Source organism: Trachemys scripta, chromosome 1, assembly GCF_013100865.1.
Source record: "Trachemys scripta elegans isolate TJP31775 chromosome 1, CAS_Tse_1.0, whole genome shotgun sequence".
In the NCBI taxonomy this organism is placed as follows: domain Eukaryota; kingdom Metazoa; phylum Chordata; order Testudines; family Emydidae; genus Trachemys; species Trachemys scripta.
Genome location: NC_048298.1, coordinates 188,108,469 through 188,129,293, shown reverse-complemented (window position 1 = coordinate 188,129,293; position 20,825 = coordinate 188,108,469). Strand labels below are relative to the sequence as shown.

General features: G+C 40.3%; 1 protein-coding gene across 1 annotated transcript; it reads right to left on the bottom strand.

Annotated features, from left to right (window-relative positions):
* Positions 1-2,817: 2,817 nt before the first annotated feature.
* On the bottom strand, positions 2,818-19,892 carry RIPPLY3 (ripply transcriptional repressor 3). Its single transcript, XM_034752687.1, has 4 exons — positions 19,715-19,892; positions 18,207-18,273; positions 5,576-5,643; positions 2,818-4,551 (listed from the first exon to the last, which is right to left on the bottom strand). The coding sequence occupies exons 1-4, from the start codon at positions 19,822-19,824 to the stop codon at positions 4,401-4,403; spliced, it is 396 nt and encodes a 131-aa protein (XP_034608578.1). The 5' UTR covers positions 19,825-19,892; the 3' UTR covers positions 2,818-4,400.
* Between the last annotated feature and the right edge of the window lie 933 nt (positions 19,893-20,825).

Genomic DNA, 20,825 nt, shown 5'->3' with positions numbered 1-20,825 from the left:
CAATAGAAGAGGTTGATAGCCACTATTGGCAAGATATCCCACAGCCCAGAGATTAGGGCAGTGACTCTCAATCTTTCCAGACTACTGTACCCCTTTCAGAAGTCTGATTTGTCTTGTGTATCCCCAGGTTTCACCTCACTTAAAAACTACTTGCTTACAAAATCATATATATCAATACAAAAATGTCACAGCACACAATTACTGAAAAATTGCTTACTTTCTCATTTTTACCATATTATAATACAGGGGTCAGCAACCTTTCAGAAGTGGTGTGCCAAGTCTTCATTTATTCACTGTGATTTAAGGTTTTGCGTGCCAGTAATACATTTTAACGTTTTTAGAAGGTCTCTCTCTATAAGTCTATAATATATAACTAAACTATTGTTGTATGTAAAGTAAAGAAGGTTTTTAAAATGTTTAAGAAGCTTCATTTAAAATTAAATTAAAATGCAGAGCCTCCTGGACCGATGGCCAGGACCCAGGCAGTGTGAGTGCCACTGAAAATCAGCTCGCATGCCAGAAGTTGCCTACCCCTGTTATAATAAATTGGAATATAAATATTATACTTACATTTCAGTGTATCGTATAATAGAGCAGTATAAACAAGCCATTTTCTGTATGAAATTGTAGTTTGTACTGACTTTGCTAGAGCTTTTTATGTAGCCTGTTGTAAAACTAGGTAAATATCTAGATGAGTTGATGTATCCCGGGAAGACCTCTCCATACTCCCAGGGGTACGCATACCCCTGGCTGAGAAGCACTGGATTAGGGCACTCTTCGGTACTGTGAGAGACTTAAATTCAAATCCTTGCACCATATAAGGCAGAGGAGATCATTTAACCTAGGTCTTCCACATCCCAAGCAAGCATCCTAACTACTTGGCTTAATGGTGGGGGTGTGAATCTATCCCATCATGTTCTTTGCTTTTATGTTTAAAAAGTGCCTGGGGAAAGAAATTCATTTCAGGTCAAAGAAAATGTGTAGACCTGACATAACATTTGAGACTACCATGTTATAGTCCTGGGTTCTGTTCTGATTATGCCTGCAGTGATCTTGTGTAACCCATTAACTTATATGTTAAAATAAAGTGGTAGCTCATATGTGTCTGCCCTCTAGGTTTGGGGTTCATGGCCTTGCTCAGCAACAAGGCTGATGAGGTGCAGAGAAATATATATCACACTTAGCAAAGGCAAGATTGGAACTTTTTTTCCTACATCACAGGAAATGTTGCTTTCCCCCAATCCATAAGGCTTTTGGTGGCTCGCTCACCTCCTCCCCAACCAGCCTGGTTTTATTGATGCTAGAACATGGAATTCTTATACCAATAATCCATGTAAATGCAGGGATAGCAAATGTATTGTCACATTTTTCCCTCCCGAAGGATTCTAATATATACAATTTATCTTATCTGCTGGATATGCCTCTTATCCTAACTTGCTTAAAAAACTAATTCTGTAATATAATATTGCAGTATTGTAATTCACACTAAATCAAATATTACTCTTATTTTAAAATACTATATAATTTCCTCTTTTAAATAAACACACACAAAGATGCATTTGATATGTATAATACAAATACGACTTTCTTCAGGAGCACATGGTCTAGTGATTTACTTATTTCTTACTAATGTTCATCTGTACACAGTTGACCTTTATAGGAACTTTTTTCCCCTTCATGCATTTCTGTTAGTAGGCCTTTACAAATTTTGCAGAGCTAACTAACCATCTCTCAAGGAGAGCAATTTTGTAACTAGTAGCTGCTGGATTTTTTTTTTTTTTTTTTTTCTCAGCTGGTAAGTACCTGTTGTGTTTTTCTTAGCTTTCTTTCTTGCTGTTGATGAGGTAGTGTATTCTCATAATATGAGAAAGGGTTTGAGTCAAAAAATCAAGAAAGTTTATATTGGAAGTTAAATATTGCTTTTGATGAGCATATTGTTGAATTTTGCTTTTGTCTTTTTTTCAAATGTGCACGTGTCTTGCATTTTAGTCAGAGTTGTGTTAAGGTATAGTATTGTGTAATATTAAGGGCTCTTTCCGAAATATATTAAGTCAATGGATGATATATTGTCATACGCTATATGGGCTCAGATCCCTCTATACATAATGGCATGAGTGAAATTGGAAAGGTTTTAGTTAACTCGTTTTTTTTCCTGTCATAGTTCATCCCTTCAAGGAACTTTAATAATATTAGATTTAAGTGTATGAGTAAGAGCTTAAATAATGTTAGCTATTTTTTGGATTATATTTACATCCTGACTCAAAACTCATATGTAAAATTTCAGTTTAGGATGAATAAAACACAGAAAATGTTTTATAATGGAAACAGTCACTGCTCCTTTAAAGTTGCAAAGGCAATGGGTACTACTAGCATTAAAGGACTTCTTTGTGTATACTTTGTTTGAGATTTAAAAGTGTGAATGCAAAGTTTGTGTGCCAACTAGTTCATTGATTTGGGTTTAAATGGATTTTACAGCACCCTTTCAGTGTGTCTACATTTACTGAATAGTTTGTAAAAATGTTAATGGTGCATGCTCAAAACCTTTTGAACTCTTCGTAATTAGATCTGTCTTTAAAACAGTTTGATTCTGCAGGAGGGGATATTCCCTGATTCCAGGTATGCTCTTTTCCTTAAAATCCCATTGTTACCATTACTATCATGCAGTAATGATGATGTGAAAACAAAACCTAGTTCCTTTGCCACCCAATGCAGCAACTGGTAACTAACATTGGCCCTGATTCTACAATCCCTTATTCATGTGAGCAATCATGACTCACATAAAATGACCTATAGAAGACAATACATGTACTGTACTTAAATTAAGAACTACGGGATTGGACTTGTCCTGATCCCAGAGATATACTGTAATCATGTGACTGCAGCACAAAGAAGGAAATAAATAGCAATGCTCATTTCAATTCCATTAGAAATTTAGGGGAAAGGAGAACATTAATGTTTCTCAAATGAAAAGTGAGACATTTTATTTTCTAATCTGTATACAAGTTTTTACAAAGGAGAGAAAAAAAATTAAAAATTAAATTGATATTGTTCCAGTAAATCTAATTTAATGCAATGGAATGTCTTATACCCTAATTCTGCAAGCTGTTATTCAAGCACATAACTTTAGGGACAAGAGTAGTCCCACTGATTTCAACTGAAATATTCAGAAATACATAAAGTTAAGAACATGCATAAATCTTTGCAGAATCAGGGCTGTACTCAAAATAAGATGGCAGTTAATTCTTTTCATACATCTAGAAACTGTACAAAATATTTATAAGACAAACAGCAATACTCCAACACTACAAGTGAGAAACTAGAGAACAACTAGGAAGAGATATTTTGAATTTGGAAGTTTGCAGGGGAGGGGTGTAATAAAGAATCCTTTCAAAACCCTGCCTACATGTCAAAGTCTGTGATAGGAAGCAGATTTTAAAAGCTTCGTCTAGAAAGGTGAACTTGGCATAATGTTGTTAAAATGGCTTATGAAAGCAATTAGCAAGACTAAGCAGTAACTTAGTCACCCTGCGTCTGAACACAAAATAAACTAGAGGATGTTCCGCTCTAAATCCAAACTTTATAGTTGATTTGTAATAAGCTATGCTAAAATCCCTGCTTCAAACCCACTACATTTTAGAAAAGTTTAGAATAGGATTTGAATTTTGTAGTTCGGACCCTTCTTAAATTTTCTCTTCTGCACGTTTTTCATGCATCTTAGGTCCTTCTATAGCTATACCTCAGCCTTTGTTGTTGTTGTTGTTTTGTTGTTTAAAATTCTCTAATACTCACCTTAATTCACTGTTAAATCATATTTTATTATTCATGCTTTGGCACCTTTCCCTGATTAATGGCAGGGCTCTTTTCTGATTACTTAGGGAGCAGAACTTGTAGCAGCTTACAGGCAGAATCCCAGACGATATAGTGGGACAATGGATATGAGTTTCTCATTTTACACATCTCACCAAAAAAAATCAAATTTAGAGAGGTGTTGGGGGCGTGTATATTTTTCCCATAATCAGGCATATATTTTCATCTTCCAACACAACATAATATAGCATTTGTGCTGAACACAGTGCAATGGTAACAGTGACATTAGTGGTCTTAATACAGATGTTACTCCAGCCAGAGTGAGTTTGGGGACCACACTAAGCTCTTGCAACTTCAAATTCTAAAAACTGCTCTAAGGACTTTTGTTCCTGTAAGCCTCCCAAAAAGAAAACAAACCTTCCATGTTTGTTGCCATTTGCATCTCCCCACTATTTTTCACATGACAGCAAGAAGATGATTCTCACATGAGCTTTAGATCTGTTTTTTGGTTTATATGATTTTTGCTAGTAAACACATTAGAGGCCATTTTTTGTCTCTTCATTTACATGGTCCTCAGAGGCTGAGTACGTTCATTATAAAGCTGAATTCCTTCCTTCCTCGTCATCTTCAGAATCAGAGTCGTCGTTGTAGAAATGAATTGTGGCTTGTACTGGAAAACTGGCCAGAACCTTCTTTCCAATGTTGTGTAGGAACTTCTGAGATTTAGATTTGGGCAAATAAAGTCTAGTAAAACAAAACAAAACCACTTATAAAAAACATGTAAACTACACCTCTACCTCGATATAACGCTGTCCTCGGGAGCCAAAAAATTTTACCGCGTTATAGGTGAAACCGCGTTATATCATTATATCACGTTATATTGCTTTGATCCGCCGGAGTGCGCAGCCCCGCCCCCCTGGAGCACTGCTTTACCATGTTATATCCAAATTCATATGATATCGGGTCGCGTTATATCAGGGTAGAGGTGTATTAGAATCCTTCCAGACTAACTGACTCAAGGCTTGTGTCTGAAGGCTACATTTCTTCCCTTCCTTGTGGAAGGGAAGCTCTTCTGAATCCTTGATGGCTTCTCTCTCCTCTTCATCTCTCCATGTTTTAAACCATCCTTCTATCTAAAGGCCTCATTGAAGTAGTCCCATCTATTCCCTGGTCAGTACTATTGGTTTTGGCAGTGACTGTTTATCCCCAGTTACTTTTTTTTTTTTTTTTTTTTGGGGGGGGGGGTGTCAAATATTGGGTTAGCCAGAGGTCTCTATTTGACAAAGTGTTGCTCCTGAGAACATGAGCAAATGTGATTTTTCTAGAACTGTGCAGACTTGGTAGTCAGAGAGAGGATGTGTTTGTTTGTTAATGGTGGTGGGGAGTTTGAGGAAGGGTGCTGGAAGGCTGGTTTAAGGCTGTGATCTGTTTTTGTGTGGGGTGGTTCTAGTGGTGAGATGCCTCTCTCTGGGTAGAGGAGGAGAAGGTATGTACTATTAGATACCTTGATTTTAAATTTCCTTTTTTGAGGAATGTTAATTATGAAACCTTAACTCACAGTGGGGTAAGTCTGGTCTGTCAGGATGACATTGGCTCTTTCTATGGCTTTCTAATGTCATGATTTAGCATATTGCTTCAGATCCTGCTTACCTTGTGTCTTCTCAGGTGAATTACACAGTTTAACACTTTGTCACGGAGGAAGTTTATTACTGAAGAACAAAAATACAAATTTCACTTTTCCTGGATCAACTTATAGGATTCATCTCACCTCACTGGATGCTGAAACCCCAAAGCTCCTTTTGAGCTAAAATTTCTCTGATCACCGTCCAGTTCAGACTGTAAAGACACATATGTGTGATTTAGAAACAGCTATAAAAATTATCTAAGATTTTACAATTTTCTTGTAATGGCAAGAAAATGCATACTATATATTAATTAAATCACAGGTATTATAATATCAGACATCTGTGGAGTATAATTCCACTGAGTTAAATTTTCAAATTACTGTACTTAAAACTTCCCATCTAAATGAATAATTCAATATTTCAGGCTTTTGTTTTAAAGGTAACATTCTTTTTTAAATGATTACTATTATTATTACTTTGCTAATGTAGCACCTAATGGACCCGGTCCATTGTGCTAGGTGCTGAACAAACACACCAAGACATTTCTTTTGTGTTTTTTGGGTTCAGCTGGCAGCAATAACCTCTAAAATGGAGGACTCGAGCCACACCACAATTTGTGCTCCTATCCAATGCAGACACTGCAGTGGAATACTAGGAGATGCTATACTATTAGAGGTACTGTGAATGAGATGTTAAACTGAAGTCTCTTTTACCCTGGTCCTGGAGAGGGAGCTGCTGAGTGAAATCAAAGATCCCATGGTATTTTTCAAAATGAGGAGGGTACCACAGAAGATAGAGATTAAAAAGATTTTTTGGATCATCTAGTCTGTATCCCTGTCCATAGAGGATAGTCAATGGATAGCTATTGCTGAACTTACCTACACAGGTTCTGATACTGCAGTGACTAACTTGGTACAGCAAAGCTGTGATGGGTTGTACTGGGGAAGACCTGCTGCTTTTCTGCACCCCACCCCAGGAAAAAGCAAGGTACAAGGGAAAGAACCTCAAAAGTGGTCCTCCACCACTGCCTAGAGAGGCCTTACTGGAGTGGCCATCTTGAAAACTAGAGAGACCTGGTTCTCCAAGGGCTAGAGACAGCCAGTCAGAACCCAGCAGGCTTAGATAAAAGGAGCTGCAGGAGCTTAGCATATCAGTTCCTGGCTTGGACCAAAGGAGGGAAGAAGTGGGTTCTTCTCTGGCCAAAGGAGAATGACAAGTAGCTAGAGGTTATTTCTGGCTGAATTTACACTGAGATTGCAGAGGGAGAAGAACCTGGGGATGTTGATCCTGAGATAGGGCTGGTAATAAAGGTGGTGAGAAGTGTGTGGCTGCTGTGTATAGGGTGCCTGGGCTGGGTTCCTCTAGTGGCCTAGATAAAGTGGTCTAAACCCCAAGAAGGGGACAGGCCTTGTTTAGGAGCTAAAATACAGGACTGAATTTAAAGGGCCCAGAGGCAGGGCTGAAGGCCCTAGTGAGGGGAAATAGACTGTTTAATTATCTGACTTTTTAATATGTCAGAAAGGATTTATTTGGACACTGTGACTTGACTGGAGGGTCAAGACACTGAAGATCCTCCAAGGGTGGCTGACAGCCTGCTCGGGACACCAGAAGCAAGAAAAGGACTGTAGTACCACACCCAGCTGCTCAACAGGTGAGTGCCCCTTTACAAAAGCACTCTGAGGGCACTATGAAAGATTAAAGGCAGTGAACCAAAATGTAGATAAAAACTTTGCTTTGAATTTGTATTTGAAAGCCCCTATACAGCTCACAATTCCAACCTGGGCCAATAAGTCTCCTTCCCTATTTTACCCCTTATACCTGTGTGACCTCAAGGCCAAGTGTTATACAAAGAAAATCAAGATTTACTGCAGATTTCATCAATACGTAATTGCTGTTGAGAAATATGACACTCCTTCCATAACAAGGCAGAATGCCTTGTCCGTACTGAAAACCTGTGACCTAAAACTTAATCTGGCTCTTATTAAAAGGATGGCCGGGCTCTAAGATGGTGTCCCGTTTGATGGAGACTTTGAAAGCGATCTTGTTATGCTGGCTAAACACGCAAAAGAGCATATTTGTACTAATTTGCTGGGTGCTCTGAAAAACAAGATATGTCTGCATGCATGGGGGTTTAATCTGCATCTTTTTTGCTGCACATCTGGGAATGCACAGTATGCAAGCTGCAGTAGTAGCATGCATATGGGATGGTATGCCCTCTGCCAATGCACATGGAATGCTATGCCCTCTGTCAGTGTGCATCATTGTGTTCACATGGCAGTGACTTGCTGAGAACTGAAGGCATGGCATTCTTGGAGGGTAACCCACGCTCCTTTGCTTTGCTGCTGAGAAAAGTCCATTGTGGGTTTTTTCTTGCTGCACATTGTGGGATGCATAGCAGAAGCCAGGGAGTTCAACATTAATAAAGGAAAAATCCCACGATTCATCTGTCTTCGTCCTGTTCTTACTTTATGTGCAGGCCAATGCCTTTTTAGAATTGCTGTCAGCCAGCTCTGTTCCAACAATGCTCCATGCCACTTTGCTGGCAACCTCAAATATGCAGAGGCTGCTTGATGTGTATTTCAGCACTCAACACTGTATGAATCAGTGTTGGACTTCACCAGCTGCACCACAGAGCAGACAATGTGGTGGCAGCAGCTCTTCCAGCAACAGAAGAATCTTCAGCAGCAACGGAACCAGGATGTGGATGAGGAAGACACCAAGCAACTGATAGTAGAGGACTGTGACGTTGCAGTCAATATGATATTATTTATAAAAATATGCTAATGAGTGAATATAATATAACTGGAATATGCTTCATGCAAAAGATCTCTTGTGAGGACAAAGCTTATAATCTACTGAGTGTGGTCATCCTATTTGTATAAATGTATCACTCTTGTATCTGAAACTAGAAATATGAAATATAACTCTGAGGGCCTATTGTAATTATGCAAAGTGTGGGCCATTAATGGTTGTTTGGAATCTTGATGGCTTCCATCAACCAGGTCAATTGACTGTGGATGGCTCTGTTTGCAGGCAAGCCATCCTGTGAGTCAGGCTGGGAGGAATGAAGGCTTGGGGTCTTACAGTGACATGTGATCATGTCACCTGAACTGGAATCCATCTTCAACCTAGTGCTTTTCCATTGAGAAGTGGGGGGGTGGGAACCCAGAGGGACAAAGGATTCCCGCCTTATGCAAAAGATATATAAATGGGTAGAACAGAACAAGCCATCATGAAGAATCCCCTAGCTACCACCTGAGCTGGAACAAGAGCTGTACCAGGGGAAAGAATTGTGCCCAGGCCTGGAAGGTGTCCAGTCTGAATTAAAAACTTACTGAAGCATCTCTAAGGGTGAGATTCTGTATTCAGTTTGATTAGACATAGATTTGCGTGTTTTATTTTATTTTGCTTGGTGACTTACTTTGTTCTGTCTGTTACTACTTGGAACCACTTCAATCCTACTTTCTGTATTTAATAAAATCACTTTTTACTTATCAATTAACTCAGAGAATGTGTTAATACCTGGGTGGGCAAACAGCTGTGCATATCTCTCTGTCAGTGTTATAGAGGACGAACAATTTATGAATTTACCCTGCATAAGCTTTATACAGGGTAAAATGGATTTATTTGGGTTTAGACCCCATTGGGAGTTGGGCATCTGAGTGTTAAAGACAAGAACACTTCTGTTAGCTGCTTTCAGGTAAGCCTACAGCTGTTAGGGGACGTGATTTAGACTTGGGTCTGGGTTTGCAGCAGGCTAGCAAGTCTGGCTTGGGTTTGCAGCAGGCTAGCAAGTCTTAGGCACTGAAGTCCTAAGGTGATGGGGCAGGAAGGCAGGGGCAGGGGTAGTCTTGGCACATCAGCTGGCAGCTCCCAAGGTGGGGTTCTGTGATCACAAGGACCATTCCTGGGGCAGCTTCACAGTGTGCAGTCCTGCTTCTGGGCTCAGGAAACTAGCGTGGATTGGTAGGAAATGATTGTTCTGCAGACCTGGGATGACCAGCAGTGGTGAAAGAATTTCACGATGGGGAAGACAACCTTTCTGGAGATATGTGCTGCACTAGCCCTGGAGCTTCAGTGGCAGCGAACCAACATGCTTACCCAGGAGTATGGGGCACTGCAGGTAGCAATTGCCATCTGGACGCTGGCCACCCCCAAAGGCTACTGCTCCATAGCAAACCAATTTTGGTGTGGGAAGATCAACCATTGCGGTCATTGTCATGCAGGGGTATGATGCCACGGAAAAGGTACTGTTGCACCATGTTAAAAAGCTTCGTAATTCTCAGGAGGTTATTGATGACTTTGCATGCGTGAGGTTCCCAGACTGTATTTGGGCAATTGATGGGACCCATATGCCTATTAGCCCCATCAGGGCTCAAAATTCATAAAGAGAAAAGAGTAGTTCTCCATGATGCTCCAAGGGCTTGTCAAAAACCATGGCAGGCTTATGGACACAAATGCTGGGTTGTCTGCAAGAATCCACATGAAGCTAGGATATTTTGAAACTCTGCTCTATTAAAATTAATGGAGAAAGGACTGTTTGCCCCTGGCAACACGGTGGATTTTTATTGATGTGGACATTGCTTTGGTCATCCTGTGAGACCCAGCTTATCCTCTCCTTCCCTGGTTAATGAAGCCATTCACAGACCACTTGGACACAAGGAAAAAACTGTTTAACTACTGCCCCCGTAGCTGCAGAATGGTAGCTGAGTAGAGATCTGAAAGGGAAATGGTGCTGTTGGAGAAGTCGATTGGAAGCTGCAGAAAAAAACATCCTGGAGATCATAGCAGCATGTTGTATTTTGCACTATATTTGTGAGAGTAAGAGCGGTGGGTGGGAGGCTGAGGTGCAGAGACTTACTCAGCTGCTTCAGCACCCAGCAAGGTGTCCAATACAGAATGCAAACAGCCAAGGGAAATGCTGTCAGGGCCGCCTATTGCTCTTATTTTGAGTCTCAGGCCTGAAACTGTAGCTGTACATCCAGCTGTAAAGCTGTGAAGGGTGTGGGATTAGTTTTGTTTCAGCATTGTTTATGCATGTTGAAAGTGCAACGTTGTGGCAATACCTATTGCACCCTGCGTTGTTGCCTACATGTGTTTGTAAAACCTTATGAATTAGTGCAAACAACTATTTTCTGTGTAAAATGAACAGCTGGTTCCTTATTAATGTAATAATGAACTTTTAATTTCATAATCTGTTATGTAACAAACAGAAGTAAAGGCTCAACTGAAACGAAAATGACAAATGGCTTTTAATTATTAAACAACATATTAAAAACAAAACTGTTTCATTGAACCACCAGTGAAACAAAACAGTGCACTGCCAGGCACAACACAATGGGCTGGGGAGCTTAAAGTCACTGGCAAGTATAAATCTTGGCTCTGGCTTTTCTGGTTTGTGGGCTTTCTGGGATAGAGTGCCAAAGCTCAAAGATACCAGGGGCAATAGAGGGCTCAAAAGAGCTGGGGTCCATTTGCCAATGTTCTTGATGGTCTGGAAGGAGCGATGGCCTCTGGGAGAGGGGAGAGGAGTTGTTCTCAGTAGCCTGTATTGTCCAGGGCTGCATAACATGGCTGGGTGGTGGTTTGCAGTACTGCATTGCCTGCTGCCCTAACAGTAATGTGCTGCAACAGAGCATCAAGGCTTTTTATTGCCTCCAGGAGCTCTTCGTCCCTGTATCCCTTTCCATACTGTTCTTTGCCACTGCAGTGATCTCCCTGGAAAGCTCCTTGTTGGATTCCTCTTAGTCTTCAGATACTGCCTCTACCTCTCTGCATTTTTTTAATTCTTTTGTTTCTGGGATGCTGTAATAATGTCCATGAACATTTCATCACAAGTTCTCTGTTTTATGCCCCTCAGGTTTGCCAACCGTTCTGCCATTGATAAGGACTTAAAACAAGCCCCTGCTGGATTTCCCTCCCCCCCTTTTGTCCTTTGTCTTTCATGTAGGTGCTCCTGAGCTTTTCGCTGCCTATCTGGTCCTGTTTGGCATCCCAATTGTGCCGCCTCCTCATTGACATCTATCTAGCAATGTCCACAAAAAATATTTTTATTACAGTGGCTGGTCACAAGAGCTTCCTGCACTAATACTTTGCCCCAGGTGGTGATGAGCTCCAAGGTCTTGGTTAGGCTCCAATCGGCTGCTCAAGGCATGGTGGAGGCTTCTGGAGTATTATTGCAGCTATTGTGGAGTGTCCAGGAGTGAATGGACAAAATCTGTCTGTGTGCCAGCATTTAAATGTGAGGGGACATGCAGTCAACTTCATCCCAGAGCAGGGGAGGGCACACAGGTAAACAGACATGTCAGCAATGGTTGCCTGCAAAGCACTGTGGGATAGTCGTTAAAAGACTACCAAAGCAGCGCATAGCATCATTGCATGCACATGAACAATACTAGACTAATTTCCTTTGCAGCAAAGGTAGTTCAGTTTGCAACAGGACTCCAGAGTTCATGATAAATGCAGAGTCCATGCACTACAATTAGGTGCGTTGTACATACGCATGAGTTTTCAAAGTGGATTAACTCGAAAGTGGCAGATTAGTTGCCCCACCACTGCGTAGACAAACCCCTAATATAATGTGGTGCATCTAACAAGTATTGGCAAACTTGTACTCTTTTCTTCTTCTTTAAAATCTATAAAGATGGCCTGTAATGTTTGTGTGTTTTTTCTGCTAGTTTTTGATATTAATAATCCAGGTCTATGGAATAATCCATGAAGATTAGAGAACTAAATGAAAACTTTTACTCTGGACTCCTATTAAGCATTTTAAATAGAAAGGTGTCCCTAGCCTCTGTTTGTCAGAGGGTGGAGATGGATGGCAGGAGAGAGATCACTTGATCATTACCTGTTAGGTTCACTCCCTCTGGGGCACCTGGCATTGGCCACTGTCGGCAGACAGGATACTGTGCTGGATGGACCTTTGGTCTGACCTAGTATGGCCGTTCTTATGTTCGCTATCTAAATTATTGAAGAAGATATTGAACAGAACCAGACCCAGAACTGATCCCTGCAGGACCCCACTTAATATGCCCTTCCAGCTTGACTGTGAATGACTGATTACTCTTTGGGAACGGTTTTCCAACCAGTTATGCACCCACCTTATAGTCGCTCCATCTAGGTTGTATTTCCCTAGTTTGTTTATGAGAAGGTTACGTGAGACAGTATCAAAAGCCTTACTGAAGTCAAGATATACAATATTTACTTCCCCCGACCCCATCCACAAGGCTTGTTACCCTGTCAAAGAAAGCTATTAGGTAGGTTTTATATGATTTGTTCTTGAATAATCCATTGTGATTGTTACTTATCACCTTATTATTTTCTAGGTGTTCACAAATTGATTACTTAATTATTTGTTCCATTATCTTTCTGGGTACTGAAGTTAAGATGACTGGTCTGTAATTCCCTAGGTTGTCCTTATTTCCCTTTTTATAGATTGGCACTATATTTGCTCTTTTTCAGTCCTCTGGACTCTCTTCAGTTTTCCATGACTTTTCAAAGATAATTGCTAATGGTTCAAATATCTCCTTAGTCAGCTCCTTGATTATTCTAGGATGTATTTCATAAGGCCCTGGTGACTTGAAGACGTTTAACTTGTCTAAGTAATTTTTAACTTATTCTTTCCCTATTTTAGCTTCTGATCCTACCTCATTTTCACTGGTATTCTCTGGGTCATTTAGCACTTCTGCCATTTCCACATATGCTGTTTATTGTTTTTCCCCCCCTCACTGAGTAATGGGCTACCCTGTCCTTGCTCTTCCTCTTGGTTCTAATGTATTTATAGAATGTTTTCTTGTTACTCTTTGTGTTCCTAGCTAGTATAATCCTGTTTTGTGCCTTGGCCTTTCTAATTTTGCTCATATCCATCCTTTGTAATTTAACCTAGTTTCCACTTTCTGTAGGACTCTTTTTGAGTTTCAGATAATTGAAGATCTCCTGGTTAAACAAGGATGGTCTCTTGACATACTTTCTATCTTTCCTACGCACATTTAAATAATGTGTATAGCATCTTGTAATATTTTTAATACTTAAATTATTTTCAGTATTAAAATGTATATGTTTGACTTACATTTTATATGATCTTCCCATATATCACACATTCTTATTTTAAACCAAGAGTAAATAATTTCTCAGAAGCATTCAGGGGGTGAAGCAGTTAACTACACATCTAAATCAGGCACCTGTATATGCCACCACATTTTCACTATTAAATTGAACTTTGTGTGTAAGTGTGACTTAATGTGTAACATTTTTTAATACTTTAATAGACTTATCTGGCATATGCAACAGTAGACAGTGTTGGAAAATGATACATATGTATTTCAGGGGTAGGAAAACCTGTATGTTTTGTGTTATATGAGGAAAAGTATATTATCCATAGGGCTCCATATCTCACGGAGGCCACGGAAGTCATGGATTCCATGAATTTCCGCAACCTCCATGATTTCTGCAGCAGCCAGTGTGGCTGACCCCAGGGCCGCCCAAGCAGCTGGCCTAGGGCTTCTGCTGGAGCACTTCTGCAGCCAGCCGCTCAGTTGGCCCTGCAGCCAGCTATGCCAGCCACTGCTGGAGTGGCCCCAGAGCTAGCTGCACCAGCTCCTGCTCAGGTGGCCTCAAGGACTGCCTGAGCAGTTGTCCCGGGGTGGACGGAGCAGCTTCTATTCACCAGCCCCCAGCAGTGGTACTGGGGTGGCTGGAGCAGCAGAAGAGAGGAGAGGCGAGGGGGGCAGCCCTGGGGGTGGCTGGAGCAGCCTCTTCTTGGCAGCTCCCAGCAGGTGGTGCCGCTGGCCCCCCCAGGGCGCCCCCCCCCCAAGCAGGAGGCCCCCAGCCACCACCACCCCCAGCAGTGACACCCCATCCCCACTAAGATTTAGTCAGGGGAAATTATGGTAAGTCATGGACAGGTCATGGGCCGTGAATTTTTGTTCATTGTCTGTGACCAGTCCATGACTTTTACTAAAAATACCCATGACAGTTGCCTTAATTATCAGACAACTAAAGATTGTATTGTAATGCATGTGCACTAAGGGACTGAGTTAAGGTTACTTGTGTAATCTTAATGTTGCCAATTTTCCATTCTTTAGTGTTTTGCTGTGCAATTTTCACTTTCTCAATGTGTTTTTTGTATGGAATTTCCTGTTTCTTTTCTAAAAGGAAGAGGGGGAAAATAAAGCTACTTCACTCTTCGGGACTCGAAGCTCTGTTGATGTAGCATGTGCAACTTCCATAATATAGAATTACTTGGCTAGACACCAACGGAACATCTTGCCTCATGCACTTTAGGAAGCTCATAGGTAGATGTCATTCTTCTGCAAATATAGGAATTCTGTAGCTGAGGAAGCTTGCTTAAGTCTATTAGAATGGGGCTTCCCCCTCGTTATCCGCCCCCCCACCTTATAAAGTAGTCAAGAATCTTCCTCAGCTATTGTGCACCTGGTAAGGAGTGCCAAAGTGGGGCTCTTCTCCTTCATTCCTCATTAGGTCCCCAACTGTGGAGACTCCTGGTTTAATGGGGGAGCTTGGGTGGGCCCTGCAGCATAAAAGAGAGGGAGTTGGGAGGTTCTGGACAACAAGGGAAACATTAATATTAAAACTAGCTGTTTGAACTGTGCATAAATTTTTTAACAGTGGCAGGCTCCTAGCAATTAACATGGATGAACTTCATACATTCAGTGAATAAATTGGTAGGAGCCAAGCACAGCTGAAAACCTCATGTATAGGTTGCATAAAGCGTTCTATACAGATGTGATATTTTTTCAACGTAAAGAGTATTACAGCTGTCTGATCCCGGAAACTTTAATTCCTCCAAGTTGCCCAGTCTCTTTGGAACTTCTAGCTACTTTATTCCTCAAGTTCTCACTGCTGGTTCTGAGTATCCATAGATGCAGACGTGCTAAGGAGTGTTGGGTGGGAGACCCACTCATCTGATGCGTACCTGCCAGCAAAGCTTAGAACTCTGCTGTGTAGGTACATTCTTCTGTAAGCCTGCTGGAGTTGCCTCCTTGGCTCTCATCCAGGAGCCATCCAAAGGTTGGGTCAGCAGCAGCCTCCAACCTTAAAAGGCCCACAAAAAGGGAAGAAAAGGTGCTCCACAGCTGCACACCTCAGAATGTAGGGGAATCGCTATGAACAGTGACCCTCATAAGATATACATTGTGGATAGCTGTAGCCTTCGCTTCAGTAACTTTTCAGATACATAGCTATGGATCTGATCCTGCAAACACTTATGCATGTGAGTACTACCATTGAAGTCAATAGGATTATTCACATGCTTAAAGTTGAGCATGTGCATAAATGTTTGAAGGATTGGAACCTACATTAAATGTATTTACGCCTTCCTTGGAGCTATGTATTTTGAACTAAAAAAAACCTATCACCAGAATATTAAGAAGTACCTTTGAATAAAGACTATTCTTATACCACATTTCAACTTTCTTCCCCTAGCTGTTTTAGCTGTAACACTGTCCAAAAAAAAATCACTTTTTTTGCTCAAACTTTCTCACTCTCATTCACAGTTAGGCAGAGACCAAAAATTAAACCTTCAGCCTGAGAGGTTATTGTAATGGTGGTAAAATGGAAATTGTTGTTTAACATTAACTATTGTGCTTCCTTTCACACCTGCTATGATATCCCAGGTCCTGTTTTTATAGACAATAACAGAGTTATTAAAAATGTACCTTGAAACTGTTGTTCTATTTTTATTAGGGCGGTCAAGCGATTAAAAAAATTAATCGCAATTAATCGCACTGTTAAACAATAATAGAATACCATTTATTTAAATATTTTAGATGTTTTCGACATTTTCAAATATTTTTATTTCAATTACAACACAGAATACAAAGTGTACAGTGCTGACTTTATATTTATTTTTGATTACAAATATTTGTGCTGTAAAAAATAAAAGAAACAATATTTTTCAATTCACCTAATACAAGTACTGTAATTAAATCTCCTTTATCATGAAAGTTGAATTTACAAATATAGAATTATATACAAAAACCCCTGCATTCAAAAATAAAACAAAGAAAAAAATTTTGCGCCTACAAGTCCACTTATTCAGCCAATCACTAAGACAAACAAGTTTGTTTACAGGTGCAGGAGACAATGCTGCCCGTTTCTTATTTACAATGTCACCTGAAAGTGAGAATAGATGTTCACATGGCACTGTTCTAGCCAGCACTGCAAGATATTTACGTGCCAGATGCGATACAAATTCATATGTCCCTTCATCAGGGGTGAAAGTAAAATGGAGCTCTTACTGGTATGGGGCCAGTTCTGTTTCCCCCTCCCCCCCAGAAGGTGCAGGGCCTCGGGCTGAAGGGAAGGGGTTTGGGTCAGTGTCCCCCAGCCTGTCCATCCATGCTGCCTGGCCCACACCGCTCGGGGCTCCAGTGGTGATTTAAAGGGCCCGGCAGGGCTGCCTATGGGCGGCGCAAAAGGGGCAGCGACATTAAAGTGCTTTAAAGCACTGTGGCAGCGCTTTAAAGTCAGCGGTATGGGCCGGTGCTGGCAGCTACTTTTTACCGGTATGCCATACCAGCCCGTACCACCTTACTTTCACCCCTGCCCTTCATGCTTCAACCACCATTCCAGGGGACAGGCGTCCATGCTGATGACGGGTTCTGCTCAATACGATCCAAAGCAGTACAGACTGAGACATGTTCACTTTCATCATCTGAGTCAGATGCCACCTGCAGAAGGTTGATTTTTCTTTTTTGGTGGTTCAGGTTCTGTAGTTTCCGCATCAGAGTGTTGCTCTTTTAAGACTTCTAAAAGCATGCCCCACACCTCGTCCCTCTCAGATTTTGGAAGGCACTTCAGATTCTTAAACCTTGGGTCAAGTGCTGTAGCTATCTTTAGAAACCTCACATTGGTACCTTCTTTGTATTTTGTCAAATCTGCAGTGAAAGTGTTCTTAAAATGAACAACATGTGCTTGGTCATCAACCGAGACTTCTATAATATGAAATACATGGCAGAATGCGGGTAAAACTGAGCACAAAACATACAATTCTCCCTCAAGGAGTTCAGTCAAAATTTAATTAACGCATTCTTTTTTTAACAAGTGTCATAAGCATGGAAGCATGTCCTCTGGAATGGTGGCCGAAGCATGAAGGAGCATACGAATGTTTAGCATATCTGGCACATAAATACCTTGCAATGCCAGCTACAAAAGTGCCATGTGAATTCCTATTCTCACTTTCAGGTGACACTATAAATAAAAAGCTGGCGGTATTATCTCCCGTAAATGTAAACAAACTTATTTGTCCTAGCCATTGGCTGAACAAGAAGTAGGACTGAGTGGACTCGTAGGCTCTAAAGTTTTACATTGTTTTGTTTTTGAGTGCAGTTATGTAACAAAAAAAATCTATGTTTGTAAATTGCACTTTCACGATAAAGAGATTGCACTATACTACTTCTATGAGGTGAATTGCAAAATACTATTTCTTTTGTTTATCATTTTTACAGTGCAAATATTTGTAATAAAAATATTAAGTGAGCATTGTGCACTTTGTATTATATGTTGTAATAGAAATCAATATATTTGAAAATGTAGAAAAATATCCAAAAATAGTTAATAAATTTCAATTGTTATTCTATTGTTTAACAGTGCAATTCATAATTTTTTTAGTTTATTGCATGACTTAACTGCAAATAATCGACCGCCCTAATTTTTATAATAAGAAAATTGGCCTCCTATGTTCTCCTAGTTTTGACTTTTTTTTTTAAACACATTTGGTTTTCTTTGATGATTTTTTCCAGAACTTAACCTTACCATTCCTTGACGTCCCAGTTCAGCATCTCTTGCTGTGAGAATCCAGGGTCTCCATAATGTAGGGGTGCTGAAAGTTTAATGAAGAACAACACACTCTCATAGGTAATTCTTTATGATAATAAGCACATTTCAGTGCAATGACAGTTATCTTCATTACATGCTATCTGTGCCTTTGAAATAAGTTTATTCTTGTCTCAACACATTGATGTGGGTAAATGTGATTTCAGTGGTAGATATTATTCTGCCCGTGGGCTTCTTCTCTATGTGCTGTCAGTTTACATGCACTAAAATTAATATAAAAGGAAAGTCTGAACTGGATAAACAGTTACTCCCACATATTAGCTATCGGTACAATATTAATTGATTTCACAATCCAAGTGGCTCACAAAGGGATTACACTTAAATCAATTTTTAGAATATTTAATTTCTAGAATATACTTAACTTCTTATGAATCTTATTATTCATTAAATAAATTAGGTAGTTTATTGAATTGTACTATCCCAATTCCTCAGTGACATGAGGAAGAGCTCTGAAGCTTGTCCCTTCCACTAACAGATGTTGTTCCAATAGAAATTACCTCGCCTACCTTGTCTCTCTGACATCCCAAATAGGTATTCCTAATTAAAGTGGATTACACCTGGCTTTGCATGATCAACTTGATTTTTTTTTGCTTATATGTTGATCGTAGGGTGGCTGATCTATTTTTATTAAGTTAGCAATTTATTGCATTAAAGTGATGCTGCTGACTTGAAATCTAATCAGTTTAATAAAAATGTCAGCAGTTTCAGGTACTACACCAGCCTCTTTCTCCCCTCTAATATTTTTTAAGTTTTACAACCACATTTACCTATTTTTAAATGTATTTTCTCTCCTCTGTTTCTAAATACCCACACAAAGGGGAAAGAGTGAAACTGATTATACTCTAACTGCTGTCAAACACTCAAAGTAAATAAACTGAAAAAAACAGTTCTTATCTTTCAGTTAAAGCAACCTTATTTGTAACTAGAGCTGAATGAAAAAAATATCATTTGGAAACCTTCTACAAATAAAAAGGACAATTTTTTGCAAAAATAAAAATTCTGACTAGCTCTGTAATATGTTTTTAACATGTAAAAATAGGAGATAAAACAGAGACGTGTTTTCATTTTTTTTAAGCTGATAGTTCTGTATGGTGGAGTCTGTTTCCAATCAGCTATTTGAGAAGGTCACATTGAATATGGGCAATGTGCATTTAAAGTCTAAACAACGAGATAGGCTAGCTATTCCAATTACTTTGTTCTGTTGCCAAAGGAAGTGGTATGGATCCCACAGTGTAGTTTAGCAGGTGGTGTTATTTTAATGAAAAATTTTGTCAATAGTTAGAGAGAACACAGAATTTCTTCTCCAGGGTCTGAATGCCTGCCTTTATGCAAGTCCTGTCTTTGCCCATTGTAACTACATAGTATTTCTGCTAGAGATTTTTAAAACTGAGTTGTTGAGGAAGCATTTCTCCTTTCCTCTGTCTTACCTTTCTGGCTGTTCTCTTGGATGGAGAGAATGTGGCTGGATATCTCTGGCAGAGTGACAGATCTGAGTCACTGCAGTCTGGAACAAGAATTTAGCAGCTGCAGCCTCCATAGTGCTTGCCTGTCTGCTGTTTTGTGTTCCTGTGCCGGGCTGGCTAGTTCTCTAGGCATTTCAGCTCCTCCTTTATTGCAGCTACTCAAGAGTACTTACCTAAAACAAGCAAGCCTTCAGGTAAACGAGGGAAATGGCCTTAATGAGTTCCCCCCTGTCTCCTCCAACTATTTCAAAGTTTTCCTGTTGTCATGGTGTTCTATGAAGAGTGTAATAAATACAGTACTTTAGTTTACTTTAATCAGCACATTATAGTGGAAATAACCTAAACTGTTTATCTTTCTGCCTTTGTTGTACTGCATCTTTTTACCTATTTTTGTTTTATGTGAAGTACACTGTGAATATATGACTTTGTGTGTAAATAAAAATTATGTAGGAAAATCTTCAGCCTCAAATATCTAACAAAACAAATGGAAAAAGTACCAATCCAGTTCACAGGTGACTTTAAAAAAGACCTTTGTTTTAAAATTACAAAACAGTCTGTCAGTTCCAGATTTCAAAAATGGAAAAAATACCAGGGTAAAGGAAGATGAGAACTTAAAATGCAAACCTAATGACTGCTTTAAAAACAGAGGATGTTACTTTTTAAGCTTGATCTGTTTGGTCATTAGGAGGAGAAAGCTGATGCTAAGGCCTTGGCTACACTGGCGATTCACAGTGCTGCACTTGCTGCGCTCAGGGGTGTGAAAAAACACCCCTCCCCGAGCGCAGCGAGTGCAGCGGTGTAAAGCGCCAGTGTAATCAGCACCTGCAGCGCTGCACACTCGCTCGCAGCGCTGCAAGCTATTCCCCTCGGAGAGGTGGAGTACTTGCAGCGCTGCGAGAGAGCTCTTGTAGCGCTGGTGGTGCGACAACACTCGCGCTTCACAGCCGAGGCAGCGCTGTGAATCCGCGAGTGTAGCCAAGGCCTCAGAGAGAATACATCCTCCAACGAAGCATGCTGGGTAATGAATGCCACTGCTTTGGGGTCCTGCTGTTTCACTGCATATAATACATATTTT

Excerpts from the sequence above, each read along its gene's own strand:
- RIPPLY3 (XM_034752687.1), bottom strand. The coding sequence starts at position 19,824 with ATGGAGGCTGCAGCTGCTAAATTCTTGTTCCAGACTGCAGTGACTCAG. Across the intron at positions 5,644-18,206 it reads AACTGGGACGTCAAGGAATG|TCTGAACTGGACGGTGATCA; the intron begins GTAAGGTTAAGT and ends GTGTCTTTACAG. Across the intron at positions 4,552-5,575 it reads GGGTTTCAGCATCCAGTGAG|ACTTTATTTGCCCAAATCTA; the intron begins GTGAGATGAATC and ends TTGTTTTACTAG.